Source organism: Nipponia nippon, unplaced genomic scaffold, assembly GCF_047370975.1.
Source record: "Nipponia nippon isolate SJK-2023a ecotype South Korea unplaced genomic scaffold, ASM4737097v1 scaffold_4, whole genome shotgun sequence".
NCBI lineage: Eukaryota > Metazoa > Chordata > Aves > Pelecaniformes > Threskiornithidae > Nipponia > Nipponia nippon.
The window spans coordinates 66,186,975-66,208,426 of NW_028262358.1; the positions used below are offsets into that span (position 1 = coordinate 66,186,975).

Consider the following 21,452-nt stretch of genomic DNA (forward strand, 5'->3'; position numbering starts at 1 on the left):
CTGGATCAGAGATGCTGAAGCTGAGTTATTCCTGCTTCATGTGAGGATCTGGCCAGGTGTCTTTATAAATAACTTCTCCCTGTTATCCACACACATTTGAGAGTGTGTGTGAATAAAAACCTTGAACAGCTTCATAACTAATGTTTCTATTCTCTATTTTAGCTCTAAAAGGCACCATTTGTAGACCTTGTAAAAACATCATCGCCATCACATCCTGTTTGTTGCAGCATTCAGTTCCCCTTTCACGCCACTCATATTAAACACAAAATTTTTCTGTATATCAGTAGGACTTCTGCCTAAGACTTGTCTCTTCCCATATTCTCCCTGCCCACACACTACCATATTTTAAACTGTGAATGTACAACCACAGCTGGCAATGTCTGCACAGGTGAACATTTGGGATAAATGAAAATCAATTAATAATTTCAGAAAAGCTGGAATTCCCCTCAGTCTAACATAATGCTCCCCAGCCAGTAAACACTAGGGAGTCAATTTCCACACTATAACATTGGCTTCACTTGAACAGCAGTGAAGCATCATACCAGGCAACATCATACCAGGACAGTGCTACATTAAATTACTATTTCTTTTCATAATATGATGAATTCATCCACTGTAAAGATGGCATGAAACCTGTAAGGAGCATGGAGGTTAGCTGTTTTCTCTCACCAAGTCGTCAGTAGCAAGATACATCAGCAGGGCGTTTGATGAGAAGGTCCTGAATTTGAACATGACTGTAGAAATGTTGGGGTTCCAGCGGATCGGGCGGCTCACCATGGCGTAGCTGTCACCATCGAACTGGACCGTCCCTTCACCGTCTGCCACCTGTGGGCTGAAAAGAGGCAATTCCAACCAGTTTCCTTTGCTGTGTGAGGTTAAAAGAAAAATCAGTGGGGGCTAGGCGAGTGAGGGGACGCCTCTTGGGAGTCTTCCTGAACTTGGTTTGATTTCATATCAAACCCCCATTCTGACAAGTGAAGCTGTAAGGTCAGCTCACCAGCTGTCCAACACAAAAGCACATCTGGGAGTAATATGTTGCATAGATCTTATGGTCTGTAATGACTCATTTTGCAATCCTCTCTGTAAAATAGCATTACGTACTCTTTTATCTTGTAATAAATCTTGGTTTTGTTATTCTTAGTGATTTTACAACTTCTGGAGGGTCCCAGATTGAAAAGCCTGGAAACTGTGATTCTCTATTTACCCACAAGTTACAAACTCTGCAAGAGCAGAAGCATCAGTCCCTCCACAGTTTTTGGCATTCCTGTCATTACAGAAGAGAGATGATCAGGCCTTGAGTTTGTTTGATATGATTTTTATGATAGACTCGTGTCCATTTCTGTCACACAGATCAGATAGCTGCAAGACAGCAATCTTTTGGTTTAATCACAAACATAATTGAATTTGAACAAGGGACCTACATGTGAAATATTGGCCAGGAACATGTTTCCCATTTATCCTGGCACACATACAAGGATCTTGAATGTAGTCCTCTCACCTTCCATAGCTACATTTAACAGTTAAGTTTTTGCAATTAGATTTTGCAGGAGAACAGGACTCTTTCTGGTACTGGAACAATGGGTTAAGGTAAAAGGGAGCTTTTAATATAGTTTTCTACAAATTTCACATCTAGTATTCTTTTTTTTTAATCTCCTTCTCCCCCATCCCCACTCCAAGTAAGCAGATCTACACTATCGCTAATGAATGAGAAAATTAAATTTAGGGAGAGATGCACGTAAAGGTTTAGGCATTTCCATTAGGACTTGCTCGGAACTGAAATGTATATATCCATCATCATGCTCCTTAAATTTCCACCTAAGTGTCAAGGGCCTACATTTGTAGTTAATGAAATCCTCTGGTATTTCCAAAATTGTTTCTGTTCACAACTGGAATTTCCATCATTTTCAAAGGGCTGAGCCTTAGCAGGTTGTCAGACTAGCAGCCTAGTTTGAAAAAGAGCCTACTCTTAACTTGCCTGACTGGGTCAACAATTATTTTACCTAATGCAGCATGAGCTCTATACCATATCCTGACACTGCTGAATTCTCTAAAAAAACAGCAGCATCTAAGAGGACAGTGCTGCTTTCATGCAGTGGGTCACTGTGAAAGTCATAAACCATAAACAAGGTTGTGAGAGACCCAGAGTCTGTCTTTACATGATAATTCCCAGGACTGTGCTGTAGTATCAGGTGGTGCCTCTGTATAAGGGCCCTCAGCTTTTGAAGCTGAGACATGGCACAGGAAAGCGTTTGAGATTTACTTTGGTGGGAAAGAGGAATGAAGATGGGTCACAACTCTCCAAGGACAAGGACGTATCTAGAAAGGAAGTAACTGATGTTTTAAAATTCTTGAAGTGAGTTCTGAGCCTAGATATGTGAATACTGGTCCTGCCTGGATGGGCCATTTACCCTGTCGGAAACCTCAGGTCACTGACAGGGACAGGATTTCCCATTGTCTTTTGAGAATGGAAACACCCTTCTCTTGTGGGGGGTCTCTGCTCACTACACTGGTGGCCGTGAAAGCCACCTTGAGGCACCTGACTCTGCCCCACGCTGTATGAGAGCTGCAGGCACCCACACCACAGCTGTCCACGAGCCAGACTCAGTCCCGTGGTGGATCTCACCCTCTCTTAGGTTTTGACTAATCTGGTTAGCAGGAGTCTTTCCATCACAGCACTGTTACACCGTCTTAATTCTGTTAAGATACCAACCACATTTATGACCCAGATTGGGTGCTTCCACTCTTGGTGTAATTGCAACCTAACTTCACATTTCCTACAACTCTCGGCGTTGCATACAGACCACGGCTGTCTGATGGAACTTGATGGCTGCTGTGGATATTCTTGCTGCTTACCACCAAACGCAGTGTCACCGCAGACAGGTTCCCAAAGGAGCATGAGAAATAGTCAGTGCTTTACCTACCTGACAGCACATCCTTTGCAGTCACCTTCGATATCCCTGAAATTCCACAGTCCTATGGGCTTGCTGTCTAGAAAGGTTTCGCCCATGCAGCCAGTGAAGGTGGTGACTCTTACAGCATCTGACTTCTGCAACAGAAAACACAAACCTCATTAGAATTCAACTTGATCTACTGTGTCTGAAAGTGTAACTGGTATGAAAATCACAAATACCAGAAGATGCTTCTTGATATTTAAAATATCAAGAGTAATATTTAATCTGAGGAGCCCTTCTATAGAACAACTGATCAGCGAAAATGTGAGCTAAACTTTGTGTCAGTCAGGATGGGAAACCCCATTTATATTTGAGACTCTGGGGAAGGCCTAGGCAGAACAATTCCTGGAGAACAAGGAGCTGCCCTGGCTTCCACATCACCGTCAGCTTCAGTGGCTATTCAGAGAGCTGCCTGCTCCCACTTGTTCAAGGTCTATCTGGACTTTTTGTTTAAAACATCATAGAAAGGACTATGAGGACTCTTGCCCACAATACAATGAGCAAAATGTTTCTACTGTACTTAATGCTCAAAAGCCTGGAAACTGAGCAGATTGTCCATGCCAAAAGACCAGCTGTGAACTCAACTGGCTACACCTGTAAAATTCATGCTGAATTCTGGATGCAGAAAAAAGTGCAGATGGCAAAGCAACTAAAACTCATATCCCATCAAAACTCATTAAGGTAGCGTCACACACATGGGGTAATGCTCATGAGGTCCTAACATGGTACCATGATCAAGGCAGTAATATTTGACAGTACACAGAGTACTCAGCTCAAAATTATCCTTCTAAAAATACCTAGTTTCATTTAAATTTCACTTCATCAATATGAGCTCATTGAAAATCTATATACTTAGCTATTTGAGGTAGACAAGCACCTGCTGTTTTCCATACAGCAATTACAAATATTAAGATCTTGCAAGAGGATATAGAGAAGTGCAACTTGAAAATATTCAGGAAAAGTATGACTTGAAAGACTTAATATGCTGGTGATATTTCCCAGGGTAATTGGGAAGGTTTTAATTAGCAACAAGTATGAACTTAATGTCACTTCTGAGAAATTCATGACATCTAAGTATCATAGTCTTCTACTCAAGTCAGATGAAAGATGCTTTTAAAAACTGAAAATGAGCCTTGAATACACTGCAAAGATGCATGCAAAAAGTGATGTGGACAAAATCCCAAGACAAATCTAAAGCACCCCAAAACCCAATAATATGAAAAAGCACATTTCTGAGACAAAGATTTAAAAAATATCAGTGACCTTGGTAAATGTCCAAAGAGCTTCATGGTTTTAGAAAAGAGTCTCAGTTAAGGTCTTCATTTTGTGAGCCTGACAACTGTACGACATGATGACAAAAATTCCCAAAAAAGTAAAGCTATTATTTATCTTTTAATTCACAGACTGTGTCTGAACAGAGCAAGTCTGGTAGTGTTTAAAATGCTGTATTGCAAATATATCAGGCACACCAAACTTACAATACACTGTCTTCCTACCTCTGCCCTTATCTTTATTTACCTGGAGAAAAACAATAATAATTCAGGTTGATTTTCCTGACTAAGATGAAAAAATGGAGAATTCTCCAGAAAATATCTATCTGGAGAATTCTTACTGAGGTTCAAAACGGCTGTTCTGGTATCAGACTTTTGCAGCATCCATAATTCCTGTTTTGGTTCAGCGTTGCACCTCATACTCGATCCTACAACTGTCTTATGTGCTGAATTGTGCTCGCTACCCACCTCTGTCTCACTGTATGTAACTAAAGGAAAAAAGAAAAACATTCAGGAAAGGCTTCAGATTTAAATGTTACTGTGTTCCAGGTCCTTTTGTTTACCCTGAAACATCAAGAGCCCTTGAACCCTTTTCCCCCTAGAGATTCTGCTAAATCTCTAATTTTTTGCTAAATACACAGCTCATGAAGCTTCATTGTTAAGTAATTCTTCTTGACTAAATGTTATTCAAATACGGTTAGTATTTAAATATTAAATAATACCCCAAATAAATACTGTGATACTGTGGGTACATGACAAAGAAAAAAGCCCTGAATGCAAAGGAATATATATTGTTATATACATTGTTAGGAGACCAGGAACGTACAGAAACAGAAGTGAGTTCCTGCCACTGATGCTGAAAGCCTGTTGGGGCAGCAGTACATCCAAGGTAAAGCATCCAGCTGCCCAGCAGGAATTAGTTGTTTGGGCTAAACGCTGCACCAATACAGCCAGCCACCAGGCTTCTGATGAGAAGAAGTTAACAGCATGGGCAGAGAAATTTCAGGTCTGTGCACCTACATGTCTAGGCAAATCCTAATAATCTTTCAAGAGTGCCGGTGTACTATTTGCTACTAAAGCACCTACTACAGTGACGCCAGCATATTAAAGTTTACTATTTCTACTCTAAGCAGTAACAAAAATTGTCCACATGAATAGCCAGTTAATACACTAGTACCAGACAAGACGTTACCTTTATTTTTTCAGTTAAACCGCCAACAAACAGCAGGGCATTAGCATCTACATCCAGAATGGTATATCCAGGTGGAGAGACAGCACTGAATGTGGCTGGCACAATGCTGGCTTTAGGCCCATCCAGAGCTCGCACTGATATTGTGCCATTTTTGCCAGTCCTAGACATTTTAACAAAACAATTGAAGCATACAGAGTCAGTAGTTAAACCAAACACAGGAGAAGTCTATTTTAGATGGCATCTTTCAACAGAGGCATGTATTACTGATTTGGCTATGTTCCATTTTTGATACAAATGAATAGACCCATGCCTGAGTAAGTTAAAGACATGATCCCAGAACCAGTTTTTTTTTCTCACGTCAATGTCCTTTTTGAACAAAATTCGCTATACAGATGAAGTGGAACTTTCACTGACTAAAACAAAGAAGTTGCATTTTTTAAATTATTGTGATGAAATTAGTGTTAAGTACTTGATGTAACAGAATGATGCAGGCAAGGTTCCAAATTAAATTTCTGAATTTCATAAGGTTTATTAGATTATATTTCAATTGAAATGAATGGTCATGTGATAAAGTACTTCAATTTGCTCCACCGTGATGCACAGAATTTGCGTTTTCTGCAGTGGAGCTCTCTGGTTGCTTATCAAACAGGCACAAACCCCATTAGGTTTAAGGATGTTACCTCATTGTCCTCTGAACCATATCAAATATTGATGGTAACAACAACAACAACAACAAAAGAATTTACCGCTTGTTAATAGTTTCTGCAGCAGTTCATTTTCTACTCCTTAGGTTATATTAATGTAGTAACTGGCATGGAAAGAGTTTGCTGACATTTTTACAACAGAAGGAACAGAATGTGGAGAGAGAGGATTCCTCTGAGCCTTTCAGGTATATAGAAAGGTATTTCAAAGGAAACTTGAATCATTTTGAATCCTTTGCAATAATTTGCTTAATATTACTTTTGCTTACAGCAGTATGGATAGTAGCTTTCCATTGAAAGCTTACTGCTTACCTAATAGAAGTAAACTATTAGGCATTTATAGTCACACCATAAATAAGTGTTTCCTCCCAGACAGATGGACCATAATCAACACACACAATTTCTTATGGGGCCATCATATGTTTGTAGAAATAAGCATGGAGTACGACCCAAATCCTGTCATGTGCAGATGAAGTATCTAGTATGTTCAGTAATGTGGTGGAGGAGTGGCTGGGAGATGAAGTAGGCAGAGGGAGACCACATACTGGGGGTTTATGGATAACTTGGGAAATTGCTGCTTTATTTCATTTTTAATAGGATGCTGGGTTTCCCATGACCATAGTCGTGTTAATGTGGAAATTTTTAACATGAATGCCTGATCTTGCAAGCCTAACTAGCACTGAAACACTGAGCATGTATACCAATATTACATGAAACTTTTCTAACTTATATGTTTGATACTTAATGCAGAAATACACCATTTTAAATAAAACTTATTTTCTTTTTCCATAACAGTTTACAAAGACTGTATACCTATCAAGAGTGACTACCCATTTTTTAGATTACGAGTGGTATTTTGCTGGCTACCCAGTTAGACTCTAAAAATTACTCAGTACCTGTTCTCAAGCTAGACAAAACAGATTTTCCTCAGAAAGCAGGTTTTATATCTATATTTGTGAAAAAGGTTTCTAGGGAAAGGAAGGAAGACAATTAAATAGAGGTGATAAAATTCACCAAAAATTTCTACATGTAGCTTTTCTAGATGAAAAGTTTCATACTCGCCCTATCAAGACACTGTCAAGTCACATCCAGGAAAAAAAAAAAAATCCCTTTGATTTTCTAAAGTCCTGAACTTTGCTTCATGCAAAGATGCAAAATTCCTTTTTGTCTAATTAGGAAAAAAAAAAAAAAAAAAAAAAAAAAGATTGGCTTGGGGTATTGAAGTAACAAGCAAACTGAAAGTTAAAAGCATACCTTCCAGGAAGAACTGTCATTTCTGTTAAATAAGGCTTTACTTGAAGTACTTACATTTAGAGCACAGCAAGGAAGACTGCATAACTTTGGCTACTGAATAAGCTAAATAAAGACATTGCTATCCTGTACTTACAGAATTCCTGGATTTAGAAAGTTTACTGGACCAGGGCTCTAGGGGGTGGAAAAAATTCTGTAAGACTATGCATTTTATGTCTAAAAAACACTTCAGAAATTCCTTTGGCTCAGAACCGATTACATAAAAACCAGAATGAGTTGAGAGTTTTCTTATGAAACAACATTGAACTGGAAAAAAGCCACTTAAAAAAAAAAAAAAATTTAGTTGAGACATTTCAGTTTTGATATATTTCTCCTGAACTGTGAAGCAGGGTTGCAAAGTGATTTTGAGGCTTTCCAATCAATGGGGAATACCTTTGTAGATCTATGCCATCTTGCCTGCTTTGTAGTCAAGGATCTCAAGGCTTTCAATGTAAAAAATACATATTTGCAAAAAGCCACTGGAGCTCTTCGATTACCAACCTGTACCTTGATCTGGCAGCTCTGGAAACCACATGGGTGGGACTCTCAGTTTCCTAGGGAATCTCCTAAGTGACACCTGGGGTATGCAACCATGTAGTTGCTCCAAATCATTTTAAAGAAGTTGGCTAAAGCCATCCACATTATTCTAAAGGGTTTTTTAAAAATTTCCTTTCAATGACAATATTTTACCTTTTATTCCAAAATTGACTGAATACTAAGTAGATAGCTTTCTATGCAGCAGAAATTCCAAATTTTTACTTTATTTTTTTCGGAAGTTTTATTGATGTGAAGCACATTAAAGGATAAAAGTTCTCAATGCAGTAATTGTTGAAAGACTAACAGTTGCTGAAGACTTTTTTTTAAACTGCTTAAGTTTGATGGTCTCTGAAAGAAAATCATTGGCGCTTTCAATCTATTTTGCTGAAATCAAGATTCCAGTTTAAAAACATCCAAGTGCAATAATGCAGAAGTCACTGAGCAGACTGACACTTTTTAGGGTGTCACAAATATGTCACAAATAGCACGGATGTCTTTCATCTTCAAACAGACTGAAATGCTAACAATGGAGTCTCTTCCATAAATAATTCCCTCTTATTTAGGGAGGACAATTGAGCTTGAAGAAAGAACTTGGCTAACTTGACAGCAAAAAGACATTGCTATCCTGTGCATGACAAGTCATCAGATTAGAAGACATTGTTCTAGCGATAGTCAGTTCTTGCAAAACTGGTGGATTATAGAAGAGGTATCAGCACTTTGTGGCTGATCATCCGAGAAATTTACATCATGCCATACATGCAAGGTTTGCTCTTTAAGAGATGCATGATGTAAATGAGATGACTTTTGCAAGTCATCAACATTAGATTACAAAATACCATGTAGAAACCTCTGCTCCTTGACTCCCTGAGGGCACAGAAAATCTTCATTGGAAAGTATGCCTTAGATTTGCCACAGTAGTTTAAAACTGAATTCTTGCTGAGCTGGGCTGGATGTGTCTACAGTGAACTTGTGTTTCAAGTGTCCTTTGTACTCAGAGGAAGTGTGCTGCTTAAACTCTGTCATTAACAATTAAAACAATGGCAATACTTAAATCACTCTTGATTAAAATCACAACTAATCAGTTCCTGCTCCTAAATGAGGCCTGCTGAAGTCAAGTGACATTGTTTCACTGATCTAGCGAGTCTCAAAAATATTCTATCATCCATTTGACTGTTTCACAAAATTGACATTGTTTGCATGTTGCAAACCTGCTTTAAATGATTTTGTCACATATTGTTATGCCAGACTTTCCTTTGTTAATGGATACTTTGATTGATTGCAGTTCTTGATGCCAATCAGATTTGCCTCTGTAAGCAGGTAACTCTGTAGGTGACATTTGTTAAATTCCTGTACCATCAAAGTATGGGGATAGGAATAAATGAATTTTGCTTCAATTCCGTAAAAAAAAAATTCTGTGATAATCTCTGCATATACAGTAAAATGCAAAGTATTAGTATGCTTTAAATAAAAAGGTGATGAAAATTAAAAGTGTCCCTGGAAAACAGATGCAGTAATTATCAATGTAGTCTTAACACACTGGAAATTTTGGCACAGACGTTAACTGAACTGAACATCTCTGATCATTACTGAACGGTCAGCTTTTTCATATTTAGATTTCATTCAGTATGCTGAGTACCTTGAGAATTTCACAGCCTCTGTGCCACCACATCTCCTCTTTTTAAGGCCCTTCGGGATCCTTGATTAAGAACTGCTATCAACCTTTAAACGTATCATATCATTATTATTGTGTGCCAATGCCTGTCACCACTGAAATCTATGGCAAAATTCAGCACGGCCAGAATTTCATCTTATGTCCCCATTCTAAGTGGGTGTCCTGCTCCAGCTGTTCAGGCAGCTCTGTCAGGTTGCTGAAAAAGTCTGGGGCTGGAACTGAGCAGAAATTTGGAGAAAAAAGGTGAGAGAATGAAATGAGTAAAACTCTCCAACAGCTTATGAAGGGAGTCAGAGGAGGGTTATCAAATGGACTGAAATGTTCAAAGTTGAAGAATCCTCAGTAGGGTATGTGGTTTATGAAGTCTGCCTTAAGAATGCAAAATCAGTCCCGAGCTTTTCATCTTAATCCCACAAATCCAACTAATGTCTCTGCAATGTAATTCTCCTAAACACTGCTCTGTACTTCAGATTTGTGCAGCTATAATTGTTCCAAATTGCTGATCCAGCAGTTTGTTCAAAACTAATGGCCTGCACACCCTATATATCCAGAACAACCAGCTTAATAGGCAATGTGCTTTTGTAGGATGTGTGAATTTTTATACCATGTCCTGGCTCCATATTCTGCTGAAGCAGCTTTCTTGTAAATGGAAGTCTGGCATTAGTGTGTCATGAAGCTATTTTAGTATGCGTAATATGAACTGGTGAAGATTTCAACAATTCGTATCATACCCCAGTTTGTATTTTCCTAGCAATAAGGTTTCATTAAGCCAGCTTCTGGAGACGGTGCCATAATTTTATTTAATTCTCTGCTCTGAATGGCTGATTTCTGTGATTTCACTAAATTATTTAAACTGGATGCCATTTCCTCCTCTGAGAGCTATGGATGTAACTGGAATTAGAGTGCTTTGTTTTCTTTCGCCTTCTTTCTCTCATTTTCTGACTATATCATTGGTTCGATGTTTAATACTATGTGAAATTAACTGTAATGATGCAGGAGGAATTACTCAGCTTCATATCAAATTGCAATATAGATGATATTATCTACATTACTAAGACCTGTTCAGAAGTAGAAGATAAAGGATATAAAGTTATGTAGTCCTTATGCTGTAATTACTACACCATATGTCATGTATTTGCTATTTGAAAGGAAAATATAAGCTTCGACTAACAAATGTGAGATTTGAATATTAAGGTATCTATATTTCTAAAGTTCAAAAGCATTCAATAGCTGATCTCAAATCTTGGAAGTGAAATATATACTTGCCTAGAGGCTTCAATCCTGTACCAAAATCCATCATCAATGGTCAGATCTGGATACTCTACCCGTCCAACACCAGATCCCACGTCCCACAGGAAGCTCACCTTCCCTTTGCGCATCTCTATGGCCAAGAAGTCAGTCTACATGTAAAATATGAAAATAAAAGCAATCTCATACTTTAATTAAAGGAAGCTTTCCAGAACTCTTCACATTTCAGAAGGTCTAATGAGGCATCAGAAACCCATATATAGACACTAAAGTATGAACATTAATTCTCACAGTGATCTAAAATGAGATTCTCTTTTTCCTGCTTTCATTGGTTCAAACGAGGAAACTTAAGCCAAAGATGGCAAATGACTTCTGTCAGTGATATGCAGTACATGGCTGCTAGACTTACAGAAACGTTAATATTATAGCCATCAAGAGAAGGATTTAACTCAGAATAATGTTGTTTGTACAACATCCATTGGATGGCAGAAAGATGTTAGGATTCTAGGCTAATACATGATGCCATCTAGCCTCTTCATTTTATATTAGGTAAATAAAATATATAGTTCAAAATGTTAGAAATAGAATGCTTTTCCCATTTACTGAATTATTATTGATTATTCTAGAAGTCTGCCTGCTATAGGGCTCATGGGAAACTGAAGCATTCATCATTATTATGCTTGGAATTGTAGTCTTGACTTAAAATTACTATAAATAGGAGCTTTGACAGATGCAAGATGATTAGCTACTTCATTCCCAAAGGAAAACCCACAATCAACCCAAAAATTACCCTGGTTGCACTGTGAATTTTAAAGCTCTAATGTAGTCCATGTACAAGTCTCCCATCTCATATCTAGTTAAAATAAAAAAAAAAAAAAGAAAAAAATATTTGCTGGTCATATTTTAGAAGTCCCTATATTAATACAAAAGACAGTAAATGTCTAGATTATCTTAGGCCCTCTACTACTGCTTTGAAGCCTCCAGGAGGAAAAAAAGCGCCTTTCTCATCGTCTATGTTTGTCAGTAGTCTGATTTGATCGAGCAACCCTGACATGAAAAGCAGGAGACAGACTTACAAACTTGGCACTTCCAAGGTAAAAAAGCAGATTGTCAGCAACTACAGTCTTCACATTGACAACGATGGTGTTGTATGTTCCCTTCTTTATTTCTGGTCTGTATGTGCGAATACAATTGCCTCCAGAGGACACGGACACTTTGATCTTCAAAAAAAAGCATAGCAGAAAGAATTCAGTTTACTGCTTATTATTTCAGAAATAACTTTAGATGTTTCCAAATAATTATGAGACTATTATACTTTTTTTTTCTTCCTTCCCATTTCTGTGTTTCATGTACCAGGGAGTTGCATGGATATGTGCAGGAGGTAGAAATGGAATTTTCTTTCTGGGATTGTTTATTAAAAGGAAATAAAACTCTTTCTAGCATTCAGATTTGAAAGGACGAACTCTATGGATTAAAAATAGCTAGACCATATACTGGTCTAACGCAAGCAGCAGTCAAATTCTAGCAGTAGAGATAGTCTATAACTAGAATGTGCAGCCAGGAAAACAAGCAGCACTCCTGAAGGGATCACAGCACATTGCTATTGGGTAAACAGGATGATCTATTTTTTCCTTGTAATATCTTCAGTTATGCCAATTTAAGACACCTTTTAACAATTATTTTTAAACCAACAGTTGTGTCTGTCACTGCTTTTACATAGCCCCTAACGGAGGTGGCATTCGTAACTAAGTTTCATTTTCACAGCTGAGTGACATATGCATTTGGCTATGTGTGCTAGTTTCCTCAGGCTCTGAGCACAGATAAAAACGGTATACTGTTTGCTTTCATAATGCCAGCATAGACATAATGACAGTACAATGGTATTTCAATTCCAGCTAGACAAGTTCATGTATTAGAGTAAATGTACATAATGGTATCACCTTATGCTTAGGGCAAACTTTGTCAAAAAGAAGATCCATTATACGACCAAACTCACCATTTCCCTACCTCAGAAATGCTGAGCAGTTAAGTACTTCAAAGCCTTCAGACAGAAGATGAATGTAACAAGCCCGTATCATCATTGTAGCCTGTCTTTCTATTGTGGGCAAATTTCATTGGGTGTATGGAATACACTTCTTTCCCAGGATCCTAGTATTCTGTAGCTTTTATTTTTCCCAACCATTTTTCAGGAAGTTTTCTTAAGTACCATCTTCAAGAATTTTCTTCCTTTGCTACATTAGGTCACAAGCTGAATAACCTTAGTATTAACCAGCTGATCCTCGAGTTTAGAGTATTACTGAGTCAGGGAGATGGACTCAAAACTCATTAAATGGACTAGAAATATATTCTTAACTCAAGTTTGAGTCCTCAGAACTGCTACTAGACAAAGAAAGTCAAGAATATGGGAAAAGCACATACACTCAGCAATTTCAGTGAGTTTAAGATGGTGTCATTCTCAGGTAATAAAAGTTCTATGAAATGAAATCAGGGGCTTAATATCAGTGCTGAGGCAAAAAAAATACATTTTCATTTTCACAAAAAATCAATGATGTTGTGACTCTTCTGCTGTACTATCATCCACAATACTTCTTAAATAATAAACTTTCCAGATAGATTCCTACAGATGTTATCCATTTAACAAGGGCATGTTTTAAATGAAGAAACAAGACACAGAGTGAAAATCATCAGAATATTCTCTGTTTATCTGAGAAATTATACTCCATTATTTGCTCTCTTTACACATGTTTACAATTAGAAAGGATTCACCCTGTGGAAAAGAAATAGAAAAGTAGAAATAAAATCCCATCAATACTCAAAAGGTCATCTTACTGAGAAAGAGGGCTTACCGAATTGGCTTGCTTCCGAGCTTGGTTTATCAGCTCTTTTATCTGAGAAATGTTTTTCCCTAAGTTATCCTGAAGTTCTTTGATTGGCTTGATTTTATCTAGCAGGCAATCTGCTTCCTTTTCTAGGGTTTTAATACTGGAATCTGCATCAGCAACTTCATAAGAAAGAACAAGGCAGAGTTTTAGAGAATAGTGTCAGAGAGTAATTATACATTGCAATAATAAAAGCCAGGAAAATTCTGCATACACAATACTTAGGTGGTTGTATATGCCACCATGATGTACACACAGACCAGGAAGCTACCTGAACAGAATAAGATAATTTAAGAATATTTAGAATCAAGTTAAAGTAGCAACAGTAGCAAATGCAGGTGTTAAAGCAAGATTTTGAAGCAGTAACTATGGTTGAGGTCAGGATGATACTAATGGAAAACATTTCCTATAGCAAAAAACACTTATGAATGAAATATTTACTTTCTCTTTTTTTAAACTCCAATTTTGAAGAAAAAAGCTAGATTAATGAAAACTGGTTAATTTCCATTAGTAATTTCTGAAATAGGGTTAGAATTAACTTGAAGTTAATTCTTAAATTAACAATAATGGCCAGAACTAGAAAAAGCCTTTATTCTGGTCACAAGCTTAAAATTCTGTATAAGTACTGAAAGCAGATTAAAAAACAGTGGCAGTAAACTGCAAATATTTTCTTTTTTTCAAGTGAACTTAATAATTTCACATGGATATTTTTTTCTCTCTTTAAGCTTCAAACAACCTTTTTGCCTTTCGACATACAACCATTGAACACTGCCCTCTCTTTGATAATTAATCAGCAGATCTAAGGATTGCAAGACTTGGCTAGTGTAAGGGTACGGGTTTGTGTGGATGACACCGGAAGGGACAAACCTGCATTTACCAGAATAACTTATATTGAATGAAAATAATAATAATACTAAATAAATAAATAATAATAATAATTAGATAAAGCATGAAAGTTTGGATATCTAGTTTTTGAATAGTCACTGAGACACTGATACCAAACCTTCAAGATGCTTCTTAAGGTTTCACATAAGTGAAACTAGTTACCAAGTCACTTTATCTCAGAGCCTTCAAAAAGTAACTATTTAACTATTCAATGAATGTGAAATGTAGAGCACCATGCAGAAGCTTTGGTGGTAAGCAGTGAATCATCGTTTACTGGAAAAGGCACAATAAAAGCAGCAAGAAAGAAAACGTACGTACTGATTTCTGTAGGCAAGATATGGAGACAAAGAAAAGAGAAAAAACAGAAGATAACATAAGAAAATGTTCTGAAGTTCTAAACACAAATGTAAAGTAAATTAAGGGATGGGATTAGTCTAGAAAAAATTTATTACCTTTTATATATTGCATATCTGTATAATGAGAATTCAGAGCCTGAATTTTGACATACAACAGAGTCTATGTCTACTTTAGCAGGTAGTCGTGGGTGCCACCATACTCACTATATACATTTGGAGTGGTTTACTCTGCATTTACTTTAATCTCATTCTGTAATCTGAGTATCCGTTAGCAGTTAGAGAGTGGTAAAAGTGTACTTCTGGAGAACATCTTCCAGTTAAGCTTTATCTGACATGAAAGAGTTTGCAAGTGTTAAGACCACTCCTCAATGTGAACCAAATAATGGTGACTGGGGGCAATCAAGAGATTCACTTCTAAATTATCATTCCTAATCTCAGCTAAAATGCTATCATACACATAGTCTCAGAATACTTGGGCTGGGACAGATGGCCTAGTGTAGATTCACCAGTGCCGAGAAATGACTGCCTTTAGGCTACTTCTCAGTTCATCACTACCCTGCCAAGGGTCACTACCTCATAGATCTGCTTGTTCCATAACCCGCTGTAATCTAACCACACTATTTCAATTAATAACTACGTTTCATATTGGCTAAACTAGTATGGATCAGTCTGCCTGATGGGGATCATACCTGGGGCTCACACATATATCTCAGCTGATGAGCGATCAGGAACTTGCAATAGGCAGGCAGTGACAAATGGCCATTGGGCTTAACTTCTTTCACTGGTACAGCTACAATTTGAAAAGGATATTTGTCCATAGAATGAGAATGACAATGTCCTAAACTGGATGTTTTTAGGTGCCCAGTTTAATCAAGCTGATGACAATCTGGGGGACTCAGGTTAGCTGAGAAATTAATCCTTCAGTAATTTTGTAAAGACACTCTGGTTTTGTGGTCAGCTCTGGCTGTATACTCCTATATGATATGTTCTAGTATTCTATCATAAAATGTGTTCTGATTTAGAATTCAATCATAACCAAAGTGAAAATGCTAAAGCAATTGTCACATTTTATAACAGAATTCACTGTCAAAAAAAAAAAAAGCATACAAAAAAACATTCCCAGAATCTTCTTCTTTTCTTTCTTCTTAAGTGTCTTCAGTGTTCTACCAAAAATAGTAAGGTATATGAAAGAAGTCATGCATTTCTCCCAGAACTGATTATCTGACTGACTGAAGACAGGGTTAGTGCGTGGAATTTTGCTTGAATCAAGAGGTGAATTGCCAGTCAGAATCTTTGATTATTCACCTCCTAAATACTTCAAAAAGTAGTCTGTGGAACAAATCTATCCACTACATGTTCATCCTGCTGACATTAGCTTTTTTTCCAACTACTAGCAGCCGTCCTTAAGATTTAAAATTCTTTTTATATATAAAGTCCATAAAATAGAAGTGATAGAGATCCCTTTCATCCCAGCATACTGTAGTAACGCTATGTGAGTGAAATTCTGGAGTGTCTCTCTTTCATTTTGAGATGTGAAATTAAAACCACAAACTGAAAAAACACACCACCAAACAACCCAAAAAAGATCTTACTGTTCTTGATAGGATCCTTCACAACAGCATTTGTTTTCGCCACGTCATCTGCAAGTTTACTGTAGTTATTTCTCAAGCCCAGGAGATTCTCGTTGAGGTCTTTAATCTGGGCCAGGACATCATTTGCAGTATCGTTGGCTTGTCTTGCTTTGTCTTTGGCTGCCTGTACCTTTATAGCTGTATCTGTAGGTAGAAAAGGATAATGAAATGATCGCCTAGAGAACAGAAGTTTCCTTCACACATCTTAAGAATAAAGTTGTCAAAATTCTACCATCTTAAATTGTGTTGTGTAATTCTTTGAGAGCTCCGACTTCACATGTAGGAAGACATTACTAATTGTAAGTGTGGATTGCAGAATCTGTCCCTCAATGTCTTTTTGGAGAAATCAAATGCACCTAAAGAAGAGAAAATGCTCCAGCTCCATTTGTATGTAAAGGACAAATCATTTTTATTAGGTAAATTTTTGTGCAATTTTGTTGTTGGTGTTGACTCACAGGTTAACCTCTGATCAAGTGTCAGATATAATTTTTGATACTTATAATAGAAATAAGATTTTCAACGTTCTGATGTACAGAGTACAGAAATCTAACTCCATGTGTTTCAACTGAAACTGTGACAAATAATCTTGTGAATCGGGATCTCAAGGGTTCATTGACTGAATTAATCACATACATCCACAGACATCCTTGGTGACCTTGAGCAAAACAATTAGTCTAATGCTGCCCCACCTCTCTGCCTGCAAAATGGAAATGAATGTCCTGTCTTTGGGGTGAAAACACTCAGGTCTGGAACATTTTTGATTCTGCTATTGGTAAATGATAAAACAGACAGCTAGGTATTCAAGTAGGCATTTATTCAAATCCTGTGTTAGTAAATCGGATTGCTTTAAAACTTATCATGCAGCTGTTGAGCAGCTCAGGTGCTGTTGCTATGCTGGGATTACATCACATGATGAACCAGCAGTACAGATTCTGCTGGGCTAGGGACCTGCCAAATTTTCTGAATTCCCACAGATGGGAGGAAGTGAGAAAGCAGAAAATGTTGTGGTGGACACTTCAGCTTGCAAGGGAACCCATGTGAACTCCCACTCTACCACCACACCACATGGAGTCGTGGGACCTGCAGGAACCTGCTTTGCCACCTGCTTCCTGTGAAACTGTGCTTAGAGTTGCTTTCCTCTTGTGTTCTCCAAGGTATCCTCATGTCCTGCAGTCATATGAGAATTTTGGAGTGCAGCTCAGAAGTTTGGACACCTCTGAAACAACCATGTAGAGACAGTGCTGCTTGTCATACTGACTGGGGCTTCCTGTGGTAGTCCGTGAAGTTAATGGACTGCATTGCAGTAGTGGGGGAAGCACAGGAGGTTGTGTTTTCCTTCCATTTCTGACGAAGAGATAGTTGATAAAAGTTAGTTTATACCAACATTTCCTTGAAGCAGATTGTACGTTCCTGATTCTATGACTGTGTGAAGACATGGGAAACATGGACATTTTCTCCATTTCAAGGGATCAACAGTGTAGGTTTCCAAATGTAAGTCCTTGTCCTTCTGTGGAACATCTGATGCGATCAAGCCTGTGGCCTGGGAAGCACATGATGTTTACTAAGGACATAGAGAACTGGTGGGTTTCTTCTGCCCTCTGGAGAGTTACATGACCCTTTTTACTTTCCTTAGAAAAGATGTATTATACCTGCCGCAAACAACTCCACCCTTATTTCTGAAGTTTTGGCTCTGAGAAGCCCCCAAAATACAATAGCACCTTGAAAATACAGCTGACCCTTTAATAAACCATTATCTTCATCAGTACTGATAAGTGAAAGAACAGAGAGCTCCGATTGCCTTTTTTCACTTCCTTTTTTCATCATATCTAATTATCTCTTTTTGAGGCCATTATTAGAGGTCATGCATCTTTCTGGCAGTGTGAAAGCTGGAGTTACTGTGTTACTTCCCTCTATTGGTCAGACAAATTATATTTATTTTCAGCCACACTTTAAATTATGCCTATCCCTGCACATGTGGGTCCTTGTCCTAAGGTGATCTACCTATCTATCTATCTATCCTATTTTGAATCCTTCTGCTTTTATTTGGTTATTAGTATAGCATGGACACAAGAATTATTAGTTTAAGCTGCTCTATGATTTCTTGAATCCTTGAAGAACAAGATATATGACAGGGCCATTTCTTCCCCCATTCTCATTGGTTATTTCCCTGTTGGACATCTAATCTATGCATTTTCTTATCCATGCCATTTATTTGCTCTGAATTTCATTCTTAATACACATCCACTTGTTTATATGAGTGTCCTTGTCCCAAGAGCAAACACCCTGTAACTCTAATCTGACAAGAGTTTATTACATTGCTAAGGGTTGCATATTTCATATTTCTTTTACTTGTTTGATATTTAGTATTCTGTGTTCTAAGGTCAACTGCCATAGAGGTCCATTTTGTTTGACTGAGATATCTATCTGTGCACACGAAGAGAAACAATCATGTGAATACCTGTGGCCAAAACCAGGGAAGTGGCATAAGATGAGCATGACATATTAAAACAAATTTTTGTGAATGCCTGATTTCAAGGATCACTAAAACAAAACTTTTCAGTTATCTTAAAGCCACAAAAATGTGCAGGATGAATAGTAAATTGTTTTTCATGCCAAGTTTTTACTTGCAGTCTGAACCTTCCAGACCATCACAAATCAGACAGAATATAGATTTTCCTTAGAGACTTTTCTTAAGGCATATCTTCAGTTTATAAAGTGCTCCTTGGAGAGAAAAGTTGTACCACATTACATTGATAAAAAACTTTTTATTTTCTAAAACAAACATTCAGTTTATCACTGTCCATTATAATGAAACTACATTGTAGCTCCCTGTCTCTCGCTACCACAACACAAAGTAGCTAACATCCCAGCACTCTGGGATTTTAATGAGTATTACAGATTTTTTACAAATATTTTTTGGCTATATAGAATTATGAATGTGCATATCTGGACAAGCTTGAGAAGTGGGCCTGTGTGAACCTCATGAGGTTCAATAAGGCCAAGTGCAAGGTCCTGCACTTGGGTCAGGGCAATCCCCGGTATCAATACACGCTGGGGGACGAAGGGATTGAGAGCAGCCCTGAGGAGAAGGACTTGGAGGTACTGATAGATGAAAAGCTGGACATGAGCTGACAATGCAGAAAGCCAACCGTATCCTGGGCTGCATCCAAAGAAGTGTGGCCAGCAGGTCGAGGGAGGTGATTCTGCCCCTCTGCTCTGTTCTGGTGAGACCCCACCTGCAGTACTGCATCCAGCTCTGGAGCCCTCAGCACAGGAAGGACACGGACCTGTTGGAGCAGGTCCAGAGGAGGGCCACAAAAATGATCAGAGGGCTGGAACACCTCTGCTATGAGGAAAGGCTGAGAGAGCTGGGGTTGTTCAGCCTGGAGAAGAGAAGGCTGCAGGGAGACCTTATTGCAGCCTTCCAGTCCTTAAAGGGGGCCTACAAGAAAGATGGGGACAGACTTTTGAGCAAGGCCTGATGCGACAATACAAGGGGTAATGGTTTTAAACTAAAGGAGGGTAGATTTAGACTAAACACAAGGAAAAAAATTTCACAATGAGGGTGGTGAAACACTGGAACAGGTTGCCCAGAGAGGTAGTAGATGCCCCATCCTTGGAAACATTCAAGGCCAGGCTAGATGGGGCTCTGAGCAACCTGACCTAGTGGAAGATGTCCCTGCCAATTGCAGGGGGGATGGACTAGATGACCTTTAAAGGTCCCTTCCATCCCAAAGCATTCTATGATTCTATAGCACTTCAGAGTTCATTGAGGAAAGCCTGTTCCAGTTCTAAGCAATTTACAGTCTAAAAAAGATATACAACACCAAACAGTGACTGGAAATGATACTAAGCATAAATCAATGAGAGTGCGGTAGAAAGGTAAGACAAAACCCAGAAAATTTCATCCTGTTTTTTCTGTAAAGTCAGTAAGGCTTTATTCTTCTTGGGTTAAATTATACTTGTTAAATTATAATGGTTCATTAAACAGTAGTTTCATAAAAAGACTTTTCATGTTTAAAGAAAAGACTATTTGTCTCAGATTGTATCATAATTCCTGATACCATAATTCTTTTCTTTCTGAAACCTTTTGAAAACTGCAGTAGCATGGTACCTTTTACCATGCCAAAATACAAACTGATACCAGGTATCCGTTTTCAGTTCAGTCTCACATTGCTCATCTTTGTCTTATTATAGCGGCCAACGGTCGAAGTGGACACAACGTGGACACAGGCAAAGATTAATCAGACAGATGTTAAGTAATGGAAAATGAAACAAAAGAGCAGGGATGAGTCAAGTGTTGCAGCACTTTTCCAGCTTACCATTAGGAATGGCTGACAGCTTTCCAAAGGTTTCATTCAGAGCTCTCAGGAGAATGGAATTCTTCTCATCAGCATCTTTCAGCCTGTTCTGCATGCTGTCCAGGTTATCCCCATTTTCTATGAAAAGTGCACATAGTATAGAAGCTTTAACTCTTTGTTTCCACTATCTGTTCTTTGCACATAATTTAAAATGCATAATAATGAACAAGCCATTTATCATTGAGATATTATATTGTGTAAATAAGGAAGTCCAGTAAAACGGGTTGTAGGCTTCATTGATAATCTTCTTCTGTTTCTTTAAGTTCCCTACTTCCACGGTACCTAAATGCTTGAGTTCCTTGTACTGTTGTGTATTTATCAAGGGTTTTCCTAAGGTGTACAGAGGAAAGAAAAAAATGACTATCACAGATGGTACGATTTATGCAAATTCATGCAATGACCCACTGATAGATTCAAAAAGTGCGATGTTTAGTCATAGCTTTGATTCCTAGATTAAGCTACTACTGAAATTTTCTTC

At 38.0% G+C, this 21,452-nt stretch overlaps 1 protein-coding gene across 5 annotated transcripts in view; it reads right to left on the minus strand.

Moving 5' to 3' along the window:
- LAMA2 (laminin subunit alpha 2) overlaps positions 1 to 21,452 on the minus strand; it is a 373,593-nt gene that overhangs the window by 33,395 nt on the left and 318,746 nt on the right. For all 5 annotated transcript variants that reach the window (XM_087775778.1, XM_087775777.1, XM_087775776.1 and 2 more), the window contains 8 exons: positions 20,936 to 21,052; positions 16,575 to 16,757; positions 13,709 to 13,863; positions 11,939 to 12,082; positions 10,881 to 11,014; positions 5,415 to 5,574; positions 2,922 to 3,046; positions 670 to 832 (listed from right to left, as the gene is read on the minus strand). In XM_087775778.1, the coding sequence (XP_087631904.1) occupies positions 670 to 832; positions 2,922 to 3,046; positions 5,415 to 5,574; positions 10,881 to 11,014; positions 11,939 to 12,082; positions 13,709 to 13,863; positions 16,575 to 16,757; positions 20,936 to 21,052 (1,181 nt within the window). The remainder of the gene's footprint in view (positions 1 to 669; positions 833 to 2,921; positions 3,047 to 5,414; positions 5,575 to 10,880; positions 11,015 to 11,938; positions 12,083 to 13,708; positions 13,864 to 16,574; positions 16,758 to 20,935; positions 21,053 to 21,452) is intronic.